The following is a 19,228-nucleotide window of genomic DNA, read 5'->3' as shown; positions in this document are numbered from 1 at the left end:
CCTGATGAAGAGGGAGCAAGGATGTGAGAGAATGCGATGGGGTAGACTGCTGTCAGCCTACAGAAGGATGGAGGATGACTTAATTTGATGTCCTGAGCTGCACTGAGCTCAGGGAGGACTTGGAGCAAAGCTGATTGATGATAGATGATTATAAGTGAAGCAGACAATAGTTAGACCCTTAATAAGGTCTCAATTATCAAAGCTGATGAATGATTTACTGAGTGATGATAAAATGCAAGCAAGAGGGGGTCTCTGACATCTTTCTTCCTCAGCTATCTAAGTACAGTAATTTATATACAGTACAGGGGCATTGCCTATGGAAAACAAGGTGCAAACTATGGTGTGACAGGAGCATAGGGGATCACAACTTCCCCCCCCAAACCATCCTCTCAGTGAAGCAAATAAAAACTTCATAAATGAGGCTCTGTTGGAAGAGAGGATGAAGGGGGAGCATCTTCTGCTGTATCTTGCAACAAGGAGGCAAGATGTGCATCATACTCATCATGGATGTGATCAGGGAGAGTGGAGAACAGTAGGTTATACTGTAGCTGTCACAATTTTGGAAGAATGATGGACAAGACTGGTATGAAGACATTGCAGGGAGCAGGGAGGAAGGATCCATATGCTTCTTGGACTGGTGAGACTGAAATGACCACATAAGACCTTTCAAAGCAAATGACAGACCTGAGGAAACCAAAGAATGTCCTCCTAGAGGTCATACTGACAAAAAGAACACACTGTCCAAGCTGGATGGGCTGAGAGGGGGCAGACAAGGATGGGATGTACCAGGACACTTCAGGATGGAAGCTGGTAGGAAATCCTGGTAGATATGCATAGCCATGGTCCCTAGCAAAGGGGACAAGAAAAATGATTGATGTGGAGGCAGCCATATCAGAAGAATTATTGAAATGAGTGTTGTTTGGAGGGAATACTGTAGAAATGTGTGAAGTGTGCAGATCCTCTCCAATTTTGGAAGGTAGGATCGCATGGCTGAGCACTACAAGTGAGTGTTGGAATGGTTTTGGTATCTGCAGAAATGGAAGAGATATGTTGAAAACTGGAATGCTGTACATAGGAGCTTAAGAATTTTTATTGGTGCTTAACTTGCTTCCTTCCTTTTTCTTTGGCATTGACAACTTGTTCTTGTGCAAGGGATGACTGCCAACATTTCTGGCTGTCCTTCTTTGCATGAGGGCTATGGTCTTCATCTCCATTCATCAGCTGTATCCATGTCCACCTCACCAAACACCTTTGGTGTGTGACACTGGGTTGTGAGGTCCAAAGGTGGTTTGAGGCTCTATGATGAACTCTTTCCAAGAGTCCATCCAATAAGGCTGGTCCTCTGGGTCTTCAGTCCCAAGTAGGTCTGGTTCAAACCACTTGACTGCCATCCCTTTCAGGAATGACTACACAAAAGTGACCTTGGCTTGATCACTTTGAAAGGCCTGGGGCCTGTCCTGGAAGTTGAGTTCACATTGGATAAGAAAAGCACACAGCTTCTTTGGGTCTGTCCCATTGAAGGTGTCTGGTTCACACAACTTGGTTATAGAAGATGATTCAGAGCCAGTACAAGCATTGCATGCAAGAAGCTCTATGCCTTTAGTGAGGTTATCAAGCATGGTTACCCCAGGCTGGACATCATCTTCTGGGAGGGGTTCTTCATCATCATTATCTGGGTCATCTCCCAGCCCATCATCACCAGGACCATCATCACCAGGGTCATCACCACTGGGATTGAAGTCATCTGGTTTGTCCAGGTCTGGTTCATCATCCAGATCATTAGTGGGTGTGGGAGGTCAATTAGAAGTGGGTGTAGTGGATTTGTGGGCTGAGAAGCCCCTGAAATTGTTGACTTAACTGGGCAACCTTCTAGCTGGCCCTGAGGACACCAGGGCAGCAGCACAGCACAAGTCAACTGCTGAGGCAGTGTAAGGAATCTGCATTCCTTGGACATATAAGCCCCTATCATCTACCATTCCATGACTATCATTACATTCCTGGGTCTCTCACTTCCACCATTGTTCATGCACTACCTTCCTGTGCCCTCACTCCCTCTCATGCAATGCTATACCAACAGCTGCTGTGCTCTGGTTGCTGCCTTTCCTTTGGACTCTTTCTTTTACCATGGTCTTTGTTCCTTTTGTGCTTGTAGTATACCCTTGGCCTCTGTTCTGGCCTGTCTTGTATGTATATGCTGTCCCATGGCTTTCCCTTACTGGTACTCTGTCTTACTTAAGTTCCAGGTTTGCCTGGACTATAAAGCCCTGTACTTAGGTGCAGAATGATACCTTTTGGCACTGGGAAGGTCACTACAAGTTTCTTTTTTACTTTGTCTACACTACATGCCTTGCAACCACAATGCACAAACTATGCATACCACTTGCAACACTCACACCACCAGTACTACACCACAGACCATGCTGTGCACATCAAAACTGCTACTGCTACAAAGTGCTGGGTCCCACCTTCTAGTCTCAGCAGTCCAGAATCCCTTGGGACAAGCAATTTGTTCCCTTCACTTTAATGTTACCTAAGCCATCTAGCTTGTACTATACAACTACTTGGACTTTTCCTACAGCAGAATCTGGATTGGTGGTAGCATGTGCCCATGCTGCTTAAGTTCTAGTCTGGGTAGGCATGCCAAGGGTACAATGCTGAGTTTGGACAGAAGGGTAGTGACCCACACAAGTGTGAGTCTGAAATACTGTTAAGTCTGGTTCTTCACTGGTCCAAAGCTGGTCTGGAGTCCAGTTGGGAGTCAGAGGGTAGACAAGGAACTAGAGGGTTGGACTGTTGGACTTGGTGACTGAAGGTGCAGCACTATTCCCTTGCATGGGCTGTAGTCCAGTTGAGAGGCAGAAGACAGAGAACAGAAGGGACCAGGTTAAGATGAGACTAAGTTGATTTCAGACTGAGGCTAAAACAGATCACCCTATGGCTTAAATACTAAGGGTATAGTAAGTGTAATGTAGCACCAGAGACTGGTTTGTGCTGGTACAGCAATGGTTGGTAAACTGATTGGTAAGTAATGTTACAAAGAATATTATCAAGCAAAACTATGAACAAAGGATTTACTGGGAACTGGGGCAGGACTTGTGGCTGGGCCAGGTGTTACACTGGCCTGGTACCAACTGAGCAGACAACTCGACTGGGAACTGCCTTGCAGTGCTTCATGAGCTAACATGTTTCTGGGTCAAAGGGTTAAGGCCAGGACTGGGGCAAGGGTTGGGTGAGGCTGGTCAAGACCAGGGTAGAGCTTGTCTAGAGTAGTCTGGACACAGTCATGACATTAGGTGGGGATAGGTGACTGCACTGCACTTGGCCACCAAAAGGTGCCTATTGAGTGGGCTAGTCAGTTTCCTACAACCTAGGTACTTCAGTTCCTAACAGGTTGACAAGGCCAGTTAAAACAGGGGGTCAGAGACAGAGAGAGAACCAAGGCTAGGTCCACCAAGGACCAGAAAGAGGTGCTAGGTCAAGACCATAGCACCATGGTAGAGGACAGGGGTAGTTCTGGGATAAGGGACAAGCCTGAAGGCCAAATGAGTGACAGGAGAGTAGCATAGAGCCACCCAAGGGGTATCAGAAGCTGAGGGAGGCCAGAGATGGGAGACTGGCAAAAAGAAATGAGTCTGGAGTGAGCAAGACTGGTCAGAGGTCATGAGGAAGTCTGGAGATGAAACACCAGAAAAGAGAAAGAAGGCCAGAGTCAGCAAGACCAGTCAGGGGCTATAAGGGAGTGCAGAGATGACAGGCTGGACAAAAGCTGACAAGGCCTAGTGAGGGAGGGAAGACTGGCACTGGGGAGACCAGTCATAAGGGAGTCCAGAGGAGTAAAAACTGGACACAAGTAGGAGGACCAGAGTTAGCAAGTCTGGTCCAGGGCTGCAAAGCCAGGTTGATGCCAAGGGACTGGCAGGACAAGCGAGGATTGCTAAGGGACCAGAGTGATGCACTAATTGATTTGTCTCTTACTGAGACCACTGGTTTGGCTTCTGGTGTACCAGAGTACCAACTTGTTGACCCAGTTAGGATCCTGGGGTAGACTCTAATTGTTTTGTCTCAACCAAGACCACTGGTTCTGGCTTCCATAGTACAGAGCTACCAACTTGTTAACCAGTTAGGATCCCAGGATGGACAGAGGACAGGGAAGGGGCTGGAAATGAGGCCAGGGACTGGGATGGGGGCTGGAGGACCAGCAGACTGGTCCTAGACTGAAAATTAGGGGCCAGGAGCAAGTCTGAAGGGCTAGCATGCCCAGGGGGTGCCTCCAAATGAAAAGAGAGGCCAGAAGAGAGGTCAGGGACTGGGCTGAGGGCCAGAGGCTGGCAGACCAGTCCTAGACAAAAGTGGAGGTGTCAAACACTAGCCAAGACCACCAGAGCCAAGGTCTGGAGCAAGTCTGAAGGACAAGTACCATCCTGAGGCCAAGGAGACTAGTATAGGACTGGGACAAGGGATAGGAGACCCAGGACAGGTCTGTGAGGAACAGGAGAGTTCAAGGAAAGCCAGGACCAGTCTAGACAGGTCTGGGTTAGGTGGCCAAAACCAACTGAGGTTGGAATGGCCAGTAGCAAGGGGCAGAAGGCTGAAAGAAGTGGAAAACTGGCTTTAGACAAGTCTGGGTGAGTGTGCACAAGCCAAACCAAAGCTGGGAAGGCTGGTAGCAGACAGACTGGAGACCAGAAAGGGGGTCCAGGGCTCCAAGGCTGGTGTAGCAAAGGCCTAGGGTGGAGACTGGACCCAAAAACTACTGAAGCCAAGTGCCAATGGGGAACAGGGAAGGTGTTGAGGACTGGGACTGGCTAAGTCTGGGCCTGGGGGCTGCACTGGAGGTGCAGAGAGGTCCAAAGACCAATACTGAGGGTTCAGGAGGTCAAATGAATGATGAGATCCCAGTGTTCAGTACAGTAGAACCAGACCAAGACAGCTGGGCTAGAGTGCTGGGATGACTGAGGTAAGGACTGAGGTGAAGACTGAGGTGACCAGCCAGAGGTTAGAGACAGCTCAGGGGAGCTAACAGAAGTGAGTCCAGTTGTTGAGGCCAGCTCAGGGGCAAGTCCAGAGGGTAATTCTGACCTGGAAGTGGGCTCAGGTGTGAACCCAGGTTGGTGGTGAGTCTGGATGGTGAGTCTGGTTCAGGGGCTGACATGACCAGTCCAGAGTCAGGCAAAAATGAGTGGCAGGGTCAGGAGTGAGGGAGTGGATGCATTAAGTTTTGACCACTAAGGACACAGTGTCAGGGGTAATGCAACCCAGGGTGTGCAGAGTGCCAAGGGGTGAGGTCATGGGTAGGGGTTCCAGAGTAAGACTTAGACATGATGCAATGGCTTGCACAAGTGTGAGTCAGAATATACTGTTAAGTATGGGTTTACCCTTGGGTGACTGGGCTTCAAGACCAGGAGACAGGGGCTAAGTCTGGGCGACCAAAGTCAAGGCCAGGAGACAGGGGTCAAGTCCAGTTGGACTGGAGTTAAGGCCAGAGGTCAGGGGATAAGTCTGGAGGACCACACTTAAGGCCAGGAGCATGGGAACAAGACCAGTAGCATGGAAAACTCACCAGTCTTGGAGTGCACACAAGGGGAAGCCAGTCCAGGGTTGGATCTACCTCCCTTGGTCTCAGCTTATGTGCTGTGCCCTTATGCAAGCCAGGGAGAGGTCCAGGACAGGGCTGGGGATAGCTTAAGGCTCAGCCTTAGCTATAGAGTAGACATGGAGTGTAGTACAGGAGTTGAGGGTAATACTTAGTTGATATTCTGACTGAGGTGCTACAAAGTATGTACATGGGTTAAATACATGAGGCCAGTCCAGGGCAATGAACATGAAGCCAGACTTGTGAATAAGCTATTAGTGAGATGATTAGCAAGGTGAGGACAGCCACAGTGGCTGTGCTGAGAGTAATAGCCAAAGTCTGGGTGACCAGCATAACCAGAGTTGGACACAGGATTTGTACAGTATGCAAAAGTCAGATGAATGGACCAAGCTAAATACAGCACAAACAAAGGAAAAGAGACCAGAGTTATGTCTGGGTGACCCAGACATGGACCTGGGAGGACTGGGGTGGAGCAGTGCAAGGCCAGGAGGCAGGAGTGAACCAGAGATAGGGGTAAAAGACTGGACTTGAGTTACTTAGGCCAGAGTTGGGTTATCTAGGACCAGAGTTGCACTCTCTAGGCTGGAATTAGGTTTTCTAGGCCAGACTAGGACTGGACTTGACCAGAGTTAGGGGCTAGGGATCTGGACTGGACTGGGATGGAGTCCAAGAGTCATGGATATGACAGAGCAGGTGGAATGCAGTGAAGTGGCACTTGGAGATGGAGCCATCCAAATCAGCCAGAAGGTATGAGCCCCAGTGAAAATTCAACATGTCTGGGCATGGCCAGAAATGCAGCATTATGAATTTCCTATTTAGGACTATTACCCATTCTTAGTTTTGGTTACTTGATCTGATAATGCAACTTCTTTGCAATGTGAAGTCCACATTGATGTGATGGTCAGTAGCAAAAAAGCAAAGCAACCCTTTACTAGCTTTACTTTGCATGCATGCATGTGAAGCTTTGCTTTGCCTTTTCCTTTGCAACTTTCCACCAACTGTTGCACTCACTATGGACCAATACAACTGTGTCTGCATGAAATATGGCTTTGGGCACTTGCACAAGGTGTCCACCCATACTACATGGCTACAACATCTCAATGTGTTGGAGTGAAATAACCCCTGTCCTTACTTGGACTTAGGCACATGATTGTTTGGCTTACATAAGCTGTTAGAGCGCACACATACACTAGTAAAATTTATCTAGTCCCTCAGTAGCTTGACAGACTACTGAGGTTCCCTGCAGATTCCTCTCTGGGTTTCCCCTCTGCAACCCCACAAACTTCTTCACAATGAAGCACCAACAGATGAAAAAAGGCAGTGTATATATTTGGCAAGACTCTTGGGAGAGTGTGTTTCCAATATACCAGCTGCCCCAGACTCACCAGAGGCTTTTGATGGTTCTGTGCCCCCCAGTGTTTGTAGGGCTGAGGCGCACCATGGACTAGCCAAACAAGCCAAGGAAAACAAGGACCCTAACCAGTTCATAGGATGGCACAAGCATGCCAAAAATGCCCAAGTGCATCTGGAAAACAATCCAGAACTTGAGGTATGTCTTATATCAACTTACTGATCAAACAATGTAACTTCTACCATGTCAGAATCTCCACCTGCTGATCACTCACTTTTCTGATGGCAATAGACCTTCCTCACCTTGTTTTGATAGGCCTGACTCACCTCCTCATTTTCCCAATGAAAATATGCCTGACTCACCTCCTCACTTTCCCAACAAAAATATGCCTGACTTGCCTCCTCATTTTCCCGATGAAAATATGCCCAACTTGCCTCCTCATTTTCCCAACAAAAATATGCCTGACTCACCTCCACATCCTGTGCAGGTCGAAATCCACTATGAACATTGCCCACATCCCACAATCAACCTTGCACAATTGCAAGAGAAAGCCATTCTTCAGGTACTAAAGGATACACTTCATTTCATCACAGCTCTTTCCCAAGCAACTTTAGAAGATCCTATCACAAAGCTGAGTACAGAGTTGTTGATATGCCTTCATAATCCACCCTACCTTCCCATGTCAATCAATAATCCTGGCCACTGGCACAGCATATCTGTATATCTTGCTATGGTGCATTCATTGCAGGAGACATATGAAAAAGTTTGCCAGTCAATGATTCAGAGCTTTCCTACTGCAAATGGTGTGGATGATGTACTATCATTCTACAAGGTCAAAACTTTCATAGCATATCTTATGGGTGTCAAGCATGTCCAGCATGGCATGTGCCCTGACAGCTGCCTTGCATTCATGGGGCCCTATGTTAACCTTGAAGAATGTCCCATCTGTGGGTCTTCGTGCTGGACTCAACAGCACTTGCAGGGCACCAGTGGGCATAACAAGATTCCTGCCAAGACATTCACTACTATTCCTTTAGGACCACAGCTACAGGCACTCTATCACAATCCTGCCCAGGCTCACAACATGTGCTATCTGTATGAGTGCACTCAGCAGGTTCTAGCAGAACTCCAAGAGATTGGATCAATATCAATAATTGATGACATCATTGCAGGCAAGTTCTGAGAAACTAGATCCACATCATTAACTTATGATTTCGCTGCAGGGTGGGACTATCTTGGCATTGTTCTGGATGGTGAAATCCAGGAGAATGATATTGTTCTCTCAGTGTCACTTGATGGCACTCAGTTGTATGAGAGCAAACAGTCTGACTGTTGGCTCTATATCTGGATCATCCTCAACCTATCTCCTGACAAGCAATACAAGAAAACAGACATTCTTCCTGGTGGGTTTATACCTGGACCAAACAAACCCAAGAACCTTGATTCTTTTCTCTTCATTGGCATGCATAATCTCTCTGCACTTCAATCCAAGGGCCTTCACATATGGGACTCATCACACAATACTGAGTTTCAGTCAAATTTATATCTCCTGTTCACAATGGCCAATGGGCCAGGGCTCATTTATTGGGATGGAATGGTTGGTCATAGCAGCAAAAATGGATGCCACATGTACTGCCCAACACCAGGCCAACAAAAGACTCATGGAACACACTATTATCTGGCACTCCTGCAACCACATGACAATTGCCCTTCTGGAAGTAACCACCCCAACATTGATGTCTTTCACCTTCCTCTCAGTGGCTCCAGTGACTATGCAGAGAACCTGCACCTTATTGTCAGTTCTCCTAGCCAATGACAGTGAGATAAGTGTAAGACTGAGACTGGGATTATGAAGCTGCCTCTGATTGTAGGCTCGAAGCTGACACAATTGCTTGGAGTGCCACTGTGTATGACAATGGACCTTATGCATCTTGCCAGTAATCTCTCAGACCTCTTTTTATCTCTGTGGTGAGGTACAATCAAATGCACTCCTACTGACACCAAGGAGTCTTTGGATTGGGCTGTATTTCATGATGAGGACATGTGGTCTGTGCATGGACTGGCAGTTGAACAGGCTGGCTCCTACATCCCAGCCTCTTTCGATCACAAGCCACAGAACATCACAGAGAAACTCAACACTGACTACAAGACCTGGGAATTCCACCTGTATATCTTTTGTCTTGCACCTGCACTTCTTTACCAAATACTTCCTGAGTGCTATTGGACCAACTTCTGCAAGCTTGTTTACAGCATTCAAATCATGTCCCAGCACCATATCAAGAAGGAGGATCTTGAGCACACTTACATGCTCTTTTGTTGCTGGGATTGCAACTTTGAGCTTTTGTACTATAAACTACAGGAGAACCATCTGCATTTCATACACCCATGTGTTCATCAAGTCCTCCACCCCATGACAGAGATGATGCACAAGGGACCCCCAATAATGTATGCACAGTGGACAATGGAGTGAACAATCAGTAATCTGGGCCAAGAAATCTGCCAACCTTCACAGCCATATGCAAACCTTGTGCAAGAAGGTGTATGGCAAAGCAGAGTAATTATTTCCTTGTTTTTCAGAGTATTGAATGAAACTGACAATGAACTAAGGTAAACACATTGCTTGTGAGCATGCCAGAGCTCGACAACAGCAGTGCAAGAGGTCCTCCCCACCTCTCTGTACAGCTAGGTGGAGGATATGTGCTACTCTTCAAATGAGACAAATGACCATGGCTTCCTGAAGGACAAGACACTTGTCATAGCCCAATTCCTGGGAGGCCTACAGCTCCCCAATGGCCAGGTCATGTGATCACTGTGGCGAGAGCAATTGAAACAGCCAGAAAAACTTCATGTGTCCCAGAATGTCAAGGTGAAATCAGTTTCTTTCATTTGAGAATGGTTTTAACAGGATAAAAGTTTATACATGCAGGTCAGGAACATTTTGGTGAGGTCTGATATTTCACAAGGCTGGCTACAAGAATGCCAGTCAATGGACAAATGCCAGATCACAATGGATTTGTCAATGTTGTGCTCATTCAACTCTACACTCCTCCTGATGACTCACTTCTCCTCCTCTCATCGCAAACTGTCATCTCATCAAGGCTCACTGAAGAAATCATCATTGTCGATGTGAAGAAGATCAAGAGCATCATCAGGATGATCCCACATAAGCCAACACTCATGTCAGGAATCACAGAAGACCACTATTTTTTTTTTTTTTTTGCTTAGGTAGGAGGAAAACTCATAAGTGAGTACCGGTTGTCAGCTCCGGTGATGTCAGGTTGGGGTAACCGTGCTAGGAAACAGCGTTGCGCTCAAGGCGTCGAAGGGGCCCGACTGACTAAAAACCTCCTGGTCAATAACACAGACCCTGACAAGGGGACTGCTGACCACACAGGGAGCCAATCCAGAGGGGTCAAAACAGTCGTACGCCACGCTTCCTGGTGCGCCTTTGCCACCCTCTTTGGGGGATTACCTCCGATTTGTATACGAAGGTGTCAGGATTAAGCAAGGTGTCCAGCCGAATATCTATGCCAACGGAAACCTCCTGCAGCAGGGCCTAGACCAAACAGCTCCCTTCAGTGCCCTGGGGTTGTACTCCCGGCTGTGCACACCTCTAGGTTTTCACTGATTGTTTTTAGTGTCGGCTCAGGGAAGCTTGACACCCATCCTTTGGATGGAGGGGGTGGACTAGTTTCACTTTGAACACCTGATGGGAATTTCACCCATATAACTCACTTCTTAGGCAGTGGGGCAGCCTCCACACCAAGCCTCTGGACCTCGTCAAGGTCTAGTGAGGGGAAAGTCCTTCTCCCACCAGAGGCAGAAGACCACTATTTCATTGTAGAAAAGCCAGGTCTGGATGTCCTACAGCTCAGTATACAGTATAATTTGAACTGTGATGATGATGATGGTGATGAGGGAGATGACATAGAATAGTTACTCTTAGAACTGACACAAAGGCTGGGTGGGTGCAGGGGAAGCTGGGAAAACCAGTCTAGGAATGCACTGGTTGGACTGGGAGTGTGCTGCAGGGATACAGAGGGTCATGAGAAATGTCAAGAAGGCCAGGATGGGTCCAAGGTCTGCTCCAGGGGGTCACAGGGTCTGAAAATGTATATCTACAGAAAAAGAGAACAGATAACAAAAAAACTGAGAAAACATATAACAAGGAAACAGGAAACCAAAACCAGGGACAGGGGTCAAAGCCAAAGGCTGAGACCAAGGGTGGCTCAGGCCAGGGGTGGCAAAAGCCAGAGACTGAGACTGGGAGTGGCTGAAGCCAGTTGTGCTAAAGTGAGTCATCTGGGGAAAACAGCTAGACTGAAGACCAGTCAAGGGGACAGAAGGCCAGGAAGGCTGGGAACTGGTATGAGGGTCAGAGAGGACCAGAAGGGCCAGCTGGAGACTGGTCTAATGGTCAGGGAGGGCTTAGAAAAGCCAGTTGGGAGCCAGTGAGGTCTGGAAGGGCTAGACAGGTGATGGGAGACTGGTTTGGATTTGGACAGGGATGCAAGGCTGGAAATGCCAAAGGAAGACTGGTATGGACTTGGGCCAGGCCAGAGTGACTGGCTGAAGGCCAGTCTGAAGGGGTTGGAGAGGTTTGGGGTAGTCAGAGATGACCTGAGGTGCCATTTAGCTGGTGGGCTGACAACTGGAGGCCAAAACAGTGTAGGCCAGTGGGCTAACACTTAGACAAGGGTAACCAGGGGTAGTGAGATGCAAACCTGAGGCTGGGAGTGGCAAGGCCAGGTGCCAAGCACCTTGGAACAGTCTGGATGAGCATCTGGAGGTCAGCAAGGGACCAGGGACTGTCTAGGACAGCTAGAGTTTGGTTTGGACAAGGACCAGAGGACCTGACATAGCTAGGCATGAACCAGGGACCAGCAGGTCATCAGACTGGTGCAATGAAGCCTAGGAGTGTCAGCCAAAGGTGAGTCCTGGTGTTGAGTCCAGTTTAGGGGTGTCTGGAGTTGGTTGGTGGTGGGTCCTCCAGTGGCAAGAAGCCTGAGGGCCAAAAGTCATTGGAGGACCAGTTCAGGGGGTCCGGGGACTGGGTGAGGCCTAGGGGTTGTCCAGCTGAAAGTGGTTCAGTGGTAAAAACCAACCAAAACCAACACAAAAGACAAAAAGAGCGAGTGGTGGTGTGCCTATGTGGTACCTAGATGGTAGAACCTTTGATTTGGGTGGGTTTTTGCAAGCTACAACACTCAAGGATGAGTGCTGAGGGTTGGGGGTGCTCCTGATGAAGAGGGAGCAAGAATGTGATAGACAGCAATAGGGTAGACTGCTGTCAGCCTACAGAAGGATGGATGGCAACTTAATTCAATGTCCTAAGCTGCACTGAGCTCAGGGAGGGCTTGGAGTGAAGCATATTGATGATAGACAAGGATAACTGAAGTAGACAATAGTTAGACCCTTAATAAAGTCTCAACTATCGAAGCTGCTGAATGAATTACTGAGTGATGATAAAATGCAAGCAAGAGGGGCTCTCTGATGTCTCCTTCTTTTTGCTATCCATCTTGGAAAGCATTGGTGAGCATTGGTAAGGATAAGTAAGCCAAAAAGCAAAGGATCAGTAAGCACAGTCAAAAGATTGGTAAGTATTGGCAATAGGTGAGTCAAGGACAGTCAGAATGTCAAAGTATGGGTCAAGCATTGTCAGAAACTGGGTAAGCACACTGGAATCACATTAGGGGGAGGCTGTGCATGTCACATCTCAAAGAGATCACTTCTAGGCCAAGGTGGGATGACAGAGAGGCAGCACTGATCTGATGCTGATACAGTACATCCAAAAGTGGACAGGGTGAGTCAGATGTCAACAGGGGTCAAGCTTTGGGGGTCTGTTGGGTGACAGGAGCATAGGGGATTTCAACTTTCCCCCCCAACTGTCCTCTCAGTGAAGCAAATACAAACTTCATGAATGAGGCTCTGTTGGAAGAGAGGATGAAGGGGGAGCATCTTCTGCTGAATCTTGCAATAAGAAGGGAAGATGTGCATTGTACTCATCATGGATGTGATCATGGAGAGTGGAGAACAGTATATTATACTGTAGCTGTCACAATCTTGGAAGAATGATGGATGAGACTGGTATGAAGACATTGCAGGGAGCAGGGAGGAAGGATCCATATGCTTCTTGGACTGGAGAGACTGAAATGACCACATAAGACTTTTCCAAGTGAATGACATACCTGAGGTAACCAAAGAATGTCCTCCTAGAGGTCATACTGACAAAAAGAACATGCTGCCCAAGCTGGATCAGCTGAGAGGGTGCAGATGAGGGTGGGATGTACCAGGATGCTTCAGGACAGAACCTGGTAGGAACTCCTGGTTGATATATGTAGCCATGGTCCCTAGCAAAGGGGACAAACAAAATGATTGACATGGAGGTGGCCATATCAGAAGAATTTAGCAAAATGAGCATCTTTTGGAGGGAGTGCTGTTGAAACATGTGGAGTGCGCAAATCCTTGCCAATTTTGGAAGGTAGGATCACATGGCTGAGCACTACAAGTGAGTGTGGGAATGGTCTCAGTATCTGCAGAAATGGCAGAGATATGTTGAAAACTGGAATGCCATACATGGGCACTTAAGAATTTTACCCAGCACTTAACCCACTCCCTTTCTTTTTCTTTGGCACTGATGACTTGTTCTTGTGCAAGGGATGACTACCAACATTTCTGGCTGTCCTTCTTCACATGAGGGCTACAGTCTTCATCTCCATTCATCAGTTGTATCCATGTCCACCTCACCAAACACCTTTGGTGTGTGACACCAGTGAGTCCAGTGAACACACAATCACTGAGGCTGAGGACTACTCAGATAGTGAGACTGGAGTACCAACACAAATGTCAGGCACTGGGAGCAACCCAGGCAGGTGGCTCAGGATGCAAGGACTGTGCCAGGGAACCAGGGACTGGTGTGCAGTGACTGAGTGGGGTTGTGCTGAGGGCACTGGAGAGGTAACAGACAGTGGTTGGGAAGAGAGTAGCTCACTAGTGAGGTCCCTTATCCCCCTCTTAGGGTAGACTTCCCAAGTCTACAGGGGTACAAGGTGTGGGCTAGGACCACTGAGAGGAGTACTAGATGGGTAGTAGGAGACCTACCACCAGAGTTGTAAGTCCAAGTACTGAGAATGCTGAGACTGGCTTAACAGGTGTCAAGACTGGTTTTGGGAAGCTTTTTCAAGGCTGGGAAAAGCTTTAAAAACTGGAGGTACAAGGCTGGCAGGGCAGGCCAGACTGGTACAGGGACAGTAAGGAGTGTCAGAGTCAAAAGTAAGGGTATGAAGGCCAGAACCAGAGCCCATGAGGAAGCAAGGAGGCCAGTCAAAACTGGCAGGCCAAAGACAACCAGTAAGACCAGAGTTGGGAGAACAGGTGGTGATGGTTAGGGGGAAGGTGAGGTTAGCTGGTACCCAAAGGGGCCTCATGAACATACAAGTTCCGGGGCAAGTGGGTGAGCTGGGAAACAGACTGGCAGAGTCAGGGGTTTGTCAGATGGGCTGAGGCCTGGGGTTGTCTTGCAAGCAAATTCATGCTCCAAGGTGGGGTTGACATCAGGGGGGTTAGCAAACTTTAGCATTAGGTGGGGATAGGTCACTGCACTACCCTTGGCCACCAATGGGTGCCTATTGAGTGGGCTAGTCAGTTCCCTACAACCAAGGTACTTCAGTTCCTAACAATTAACAATGCCGGTTAATCAAGGGGTCAGAGACTGAGAGAGAACCAAGGCTGGGTCCACCAAGGACTAGAAAGAGGTGCTAGGTCAAGACCATAGCACTGGGGTAGAGGTCAGGGGTAGTTCTGGGATGAGGGACAAGCCTGAAGACCAAAGGAGTGGCAAGGGAGTAGCATAGAGCTACCCAAGGGGTATCAGAGGCTGAGGGAGCCTGGAGATGGAAGACTGGGCAAAATAAGGGAATCTGGAGTGAGCAAGACCAGTCAGGAACCATGAGGAGGTCTGGAGATGAACACTGGAAAAGAGAAAGAAAGGCCAGAGTCAGAAAGACCAGTCATAAGGGAGTCCAGAGGTGATAAAACCAGACACAAGTAGGAGGACTGGAGTTAGCAAGTCCAGTCCAGGGCTGCAAAGCCAGGTTGAGGCTGAGGGACTGGCAGGACAAGCCAGGATTGCTAAGGGACTGGAGTGATGCACTAATGGATTTGTCTCTTACTGAGACCACTGGTTTGGCTTCTGGTGTACCAGAGTACCAACTTGTTGACCCAGTTAGGATCCTGGGGTAGACTCTAATTGTTTTGTCTCAACTGAGACCACCAGTTTTGGCTTCCAGAGTGCAGAATTACCAACTTGTTAACCTGGTTAGGATCCCAGGGAGGACAGAGGACATGAAAAGGGCTGGAAATGAGGTCAGGGACTGGGACAGGGGCTGGAGGACCAGCAGACCAGTCCTAGACTGAAAACCAGGGGCCAGGAGTAAGTCCAAAAGACTAGCATGCCCAGGGGGTGCCTCCAAGTGAAAAGAGAGGCTGGAAGAGAGGTCAGGGACCGGGCTAAGGGCCAGAGGGCTGGCAGACTGGTCCTAGACTGCAATGGAGGTGTCATGCACTAGCTAAGACCACCAGAGCCAAGGTCTGGAGCAAGTCTGAAGGACAAGTACCATCCTGAGGCTGAGGTGACTAGTGCAGGACCAGGACAAGGGATAGGAGACCCAGGATGGGTCTGTGAGGGGCAGGAGGGGCTGAGGGGAGCCAGGACCAGTCCAAGACCTAGTAACAGGTCTAGACAAGTCTGGGTGAGGTGGCCAACCAAGACCAAGGCCAGAACAGCCAGCAACAAAAGGTAGGAGGCTGAGAGAAGTGGCAAGCTGGCTTCAGACAAGTCCAGGTGAGTGTGCACAAGCCAACCCAAGGCTGGACAGGCTGGTAACAGACAGTCCAGGGACTGGAAAGGGGGTCCAGGGCTCCAAGGCTGGTGTAGCAAAGGCTGAGGGTGCAGACTGGACCAAAAAACCACTGAAGCTGAGTGCCAATGGAGAACAGGGAAGGTGTTGAGGACTGGGCCTGGGGGCTGCACTGGAGGTGCACAGAGGTCTGAAGACTGATATCAGGGAGTCAGGAGGACAAGTGAGTGATGTGATTACAGTATCCAGTACAGTAGAACTGGGCCTAGACAGCTGGGATAGAGTACTGGGATGACTGAGGTAAGGACAGAGGTGACCAGCCAGGGGTCAGAGGTGGCTTGAGGGAGCCAACAGAAGTGAGTCTGGTTGTTGAGGCTGGCTCAGGGTCAAGTCCAGAGGGTAATTCCGACTTGGAAGTGGGCTCAGGCATGAACTGGGGTTGGTGGTGAGTCTAGATTGTAAGTCCAGTTCAGGGGCTGACATGGCCAGTCTGGAGTCAGGAAAAAACAAGGGGAAGGCAGGGCAGGAGTGAGGGAATGGATGCATTAAGTTTTGACCACTAAGGACATAGTGTCAGGGGTAATGCAACCTGGGGGTGTGCAGAGTGCTGAGGGTCACCAGTTACCTCTCTGCTTCAGCAGAGACCTCTGGGTTGAGCTCTGGAGTAAGATGAGAGGTAGCCCAATGGGTGCCAATGGGCAAGGTCATGGGTAGGGGCTCTAGAGGAGGACCTAGACATGATGCAATGGCTTGCACAAGTGTCAGTCAGAATATACTGTCAAGTATGGGTTTACCCTCAGGTGACTGGGCTTCAAGACTGGGTGACAGGGGCTAAGTCTGGCTGACCAAAGTCAAGGCTGGGAGACAGGGGCCAAGTCTGGTTGGACTGGAGTTAAGGCCAGAGGTCAGGGGATAAGTCCAGAGGACTGGACTTAAGGCCAGGAATGTGGGAACAAGGCCAGGAGTGTGGGAAACAGACTGGTCCTGGAGTGCGCACAGGGGAAAGCTGGTCTGGGGTTGGATCTACATCCCTTGGTCTCAGCTTATGTGCTGTGCCCTTATGCAAGCCAGGGAGAGGTCTGGGACAGGGGCCAGGGATAGTTTAAGGCTTGGCCTTAGCTATAGAGTAGACTCAGGGTGTAGTACAGAGTTTGAGGGTAATACCAAGTTGATATTCTCACTGAGGGTGCTACAAAGTATGTACAGGGGTTAAATACATGAGGCTGGTCTGGGATAATGAACATAGAGCTGGACTTGTTGATAAGCTATTAGAAAGATGATTAGCAAGAGGATAGCCACAGAGGCTGTGCCAAGACTAATAGTCAAAGTCCAGGTGACCAGCATAACTGGGGTTGGACACAGGTTTGTACAGTAAGCAAGATCAGCAAAGGGGACTAGACTAAATATAGTACAAACAAAGGAAAACAGACCAGAGTTATGTCCAGGTGACCCAGACATGGACCTGGGAGGACCAGGGTGGAGCAGTGCAAGGCCAGGAGGCTGGAGTGGACCAGAGATAGGGGTAAAACACCAGACTTGACCAGAGTTAGGGGATAGGGGTCCAGACTGGACTGGGATTGATCCTGAGAATGATGGATATGACATGTGGCAGGCCCAAGTCTTACACTTGTAAGTGTCAGGGGGTGCATTTGGATTGCCCAAGTGTCTAGGAAGGATTCTGCATGGAGAGGCAGAGATGCATTCAAATCTTGAAAACAAAATCAATTGTAAGTTCCCAGTAATATTAAGAATTCACATACTTTGGAAGTTTGTTCTCAGTTTTCAAGTCTTGTGAAGTCACTTCAGCATCAGTGTGTCCAGCACATTGCCAGGTAAGCTCATTGTGGGCCTCATCAAGCCTACTATCTGCTGTACAGACTCAGTGGTATGCCTCTTGGAGCCTGATAGATCCCTCATATGCTTGCATAAAGATCTTCCATGTGACATTGAGTTCAAGACTAGCCTCCTTGACTTTGTTTAATGCAATCTCTTCTGGTGCCAAGTCTGCATTGGCCAGCTGACTGCAAAATTATCTCAGTGACTCCTGCTTAATTAAAACTGAAACTAAGACTTACTTGTCTTTTGTGGGTACAGTGGTAAGATTCTTCAAATGAAAGACAATTTGTTTGGGGCTGGGTGTTGCAATGTCAATTGCAAAACAATGGGTGTTCCAATCAGACATGAATCTGTCAACCTTGAGGTATATAACATCCTGCACTGCATTGAGGATGCATGTCAGGGACTTGGATGACATGGTGAAGATTCAAGGGACACCAAACCTGGGTGCATGACTATAGGGGTGTCACATGTACATGTATGTGTCTTCTGCAGTCTACCATCTACTCATCTTCCCATCACATTGCCTGACATGTCCAAGCACAACTCTGCACACAATGGGCATGATGGGAACTTAAATGATGCTTCTAAACAACTTTGGTCAAGTGGACACTCCGACAAGACAGCCAGATCACTATAGTTTCTCACAGTCATTAAATGACTTCAGCATTTTGCTGATGGTGGGTGAGGCAACCACATCTGCACTGTCCCCATTTCATAGTGCAAGTTACACATTTCTCAAGTCAGTTTGACTGATCACTTTGTTTTAGGGCACATATAGTCATCCCAGCTTGAAGCAGATTGCAGTACTACAAGAGCACAACAAAGTACTCAAGTCACAAGTTTGCAAATTGACTGCTGAAAATAATACTCTACAGTAACATCTAACTGACACATCTACTAACTTTGGATTGACAGATGCAGGGGTGCATTTCAGCACCTAGCAGGTGTGGTCAGCTTATGTGAAACAGACCTGGCATGGTTTGATACAATAGTGGTGCTCAAGGTGACTTTGGAAGTGCTCTGGAATCGCACTCTGACAGGCCACTGCTGCTATAAAATTTGACTCTGACGTGCCATGCCCTGTGGCACTGCTTGACTAGCAATACATGGTAGTTACTTATCCTGGAAGATACATGTCAAATAAGATATCAAACTCATATTAATGCATTGTACATGATCAATAAACATCTACCCATCATCCAAGAGCTACCAGATGCCCCAGAAATCTGTCCGCCAAGATCTGCTCAAACAGCTGGACAAGACTAGCCTTCATGTTGCGATAGCAAGGCTTGAAAATGCACAATGTGGAGTTGACAGTAGCAGCTCAGAATCTATGTCAATGTCACTGAGTTCAGGCTCCAGCTCCCCCACAACTCTCTTCTTCATCACTCTGCCATCACCAGTCACTCCGATCCTGTCAGATTTTGAATCCAGTGCCTCTGATGACACAGACTCCACAGCTGAGCGCAATGGGCATTATGCTTGGCTGCTAAACACACTCATGGCTCTCAGAGATGAAGTAGAGCATGCATGTATCCTTGAGAGACTTGAGATGCCAATGATGTGGGCATCTCAGCTGTGCCTCCT

At 48.3% G+C, this 19,228-nt stretch overlaps 3 protein-coding genes across 3 annotated transcripts; all 3 read left to right on the top strand.

The window, feature by feature from the left end:
• Window positions 1–10,944: 10,944 nt before the first annotated feature.
• Window positions 10,945–11,509, top strand: F5J12DRAFT_785811 (uncharacterized protein; the record flags this gene model as incomplete). The annotated part of the gene is made up of 3 exons (XM_051743300.1): window positions 10,945–11,024; window positions 11,114–11,237; window positions 11,264–11,509. 3 exons carry the CDS (start codon window positions 10,945–10,947, stop codon window positions 11,507–11,509), a joined length of 450 nt encoding a protein of 149 aa, XP_051596074.1.
• A 2,317-nt stretch (window positions 11,510–13,826) lies between these two features.
• Window positions 13,827–14,332, top strand: F5J12DRAFT_785810 (uncharacterized protein; the record flags this gene model as incomplete). Its single annotated transcript, XM_051743299.1, has 3 exons — window positions 13,827–13,937; window positions 13,985–14,055; window positions 14,104–14,332. 3 exons carry the CDS (start codon window positions 13,827–13,829, stop codon window positions 14,330–14,332), a joined length of 411 nt encoding a protein of 136 aa, XP_051596073.1.
• A 1,062-nt stretch (window positions 14,333–15,394) lies between these two features.
• On the top strand, window positions 15,395–16,516 carry F5J12DRAFT_785809 (uncharacterized protein; the record flags this gene model as incomplete). The annotated part of the gene is made up of 6 exons (XM_051743298.1): window positions 15,395–15,439; window positions 15,512–15,741; window positions 15,812–15,946; window positions 15,989–16,025; window positions 16,108–16,240; window positions 16,374–16,516. The coding sequence occupies 6 exons, from the start codon at window positions 15,395–15,397 to the stop codon at window positions 16,514–16,516; spliced, it is 723 nt and encodes a 240-aa protein (XP_051596072.1).
• Between the last annotated feature and the right edge of the window lie 2,712 nt (window positions 16,517–19,228).

Source organism: Pisolithus orientalis (genome assembly GCF_024613125.1).
Source record: "Pisolithus orientalis strain OTSU chromosome Unknown F5J12scaffold_43, whole genome shotgun sequence".
NCBI lineage: Eukaryota > Fungi > Basidiomycota > Agaricomycetes > Boletales > Pisolithaceae > Pisolithus > Pisolithus orientalis.
This window is presented reverse-complemented; position numbering and strand designations above follow the sequence as displayed.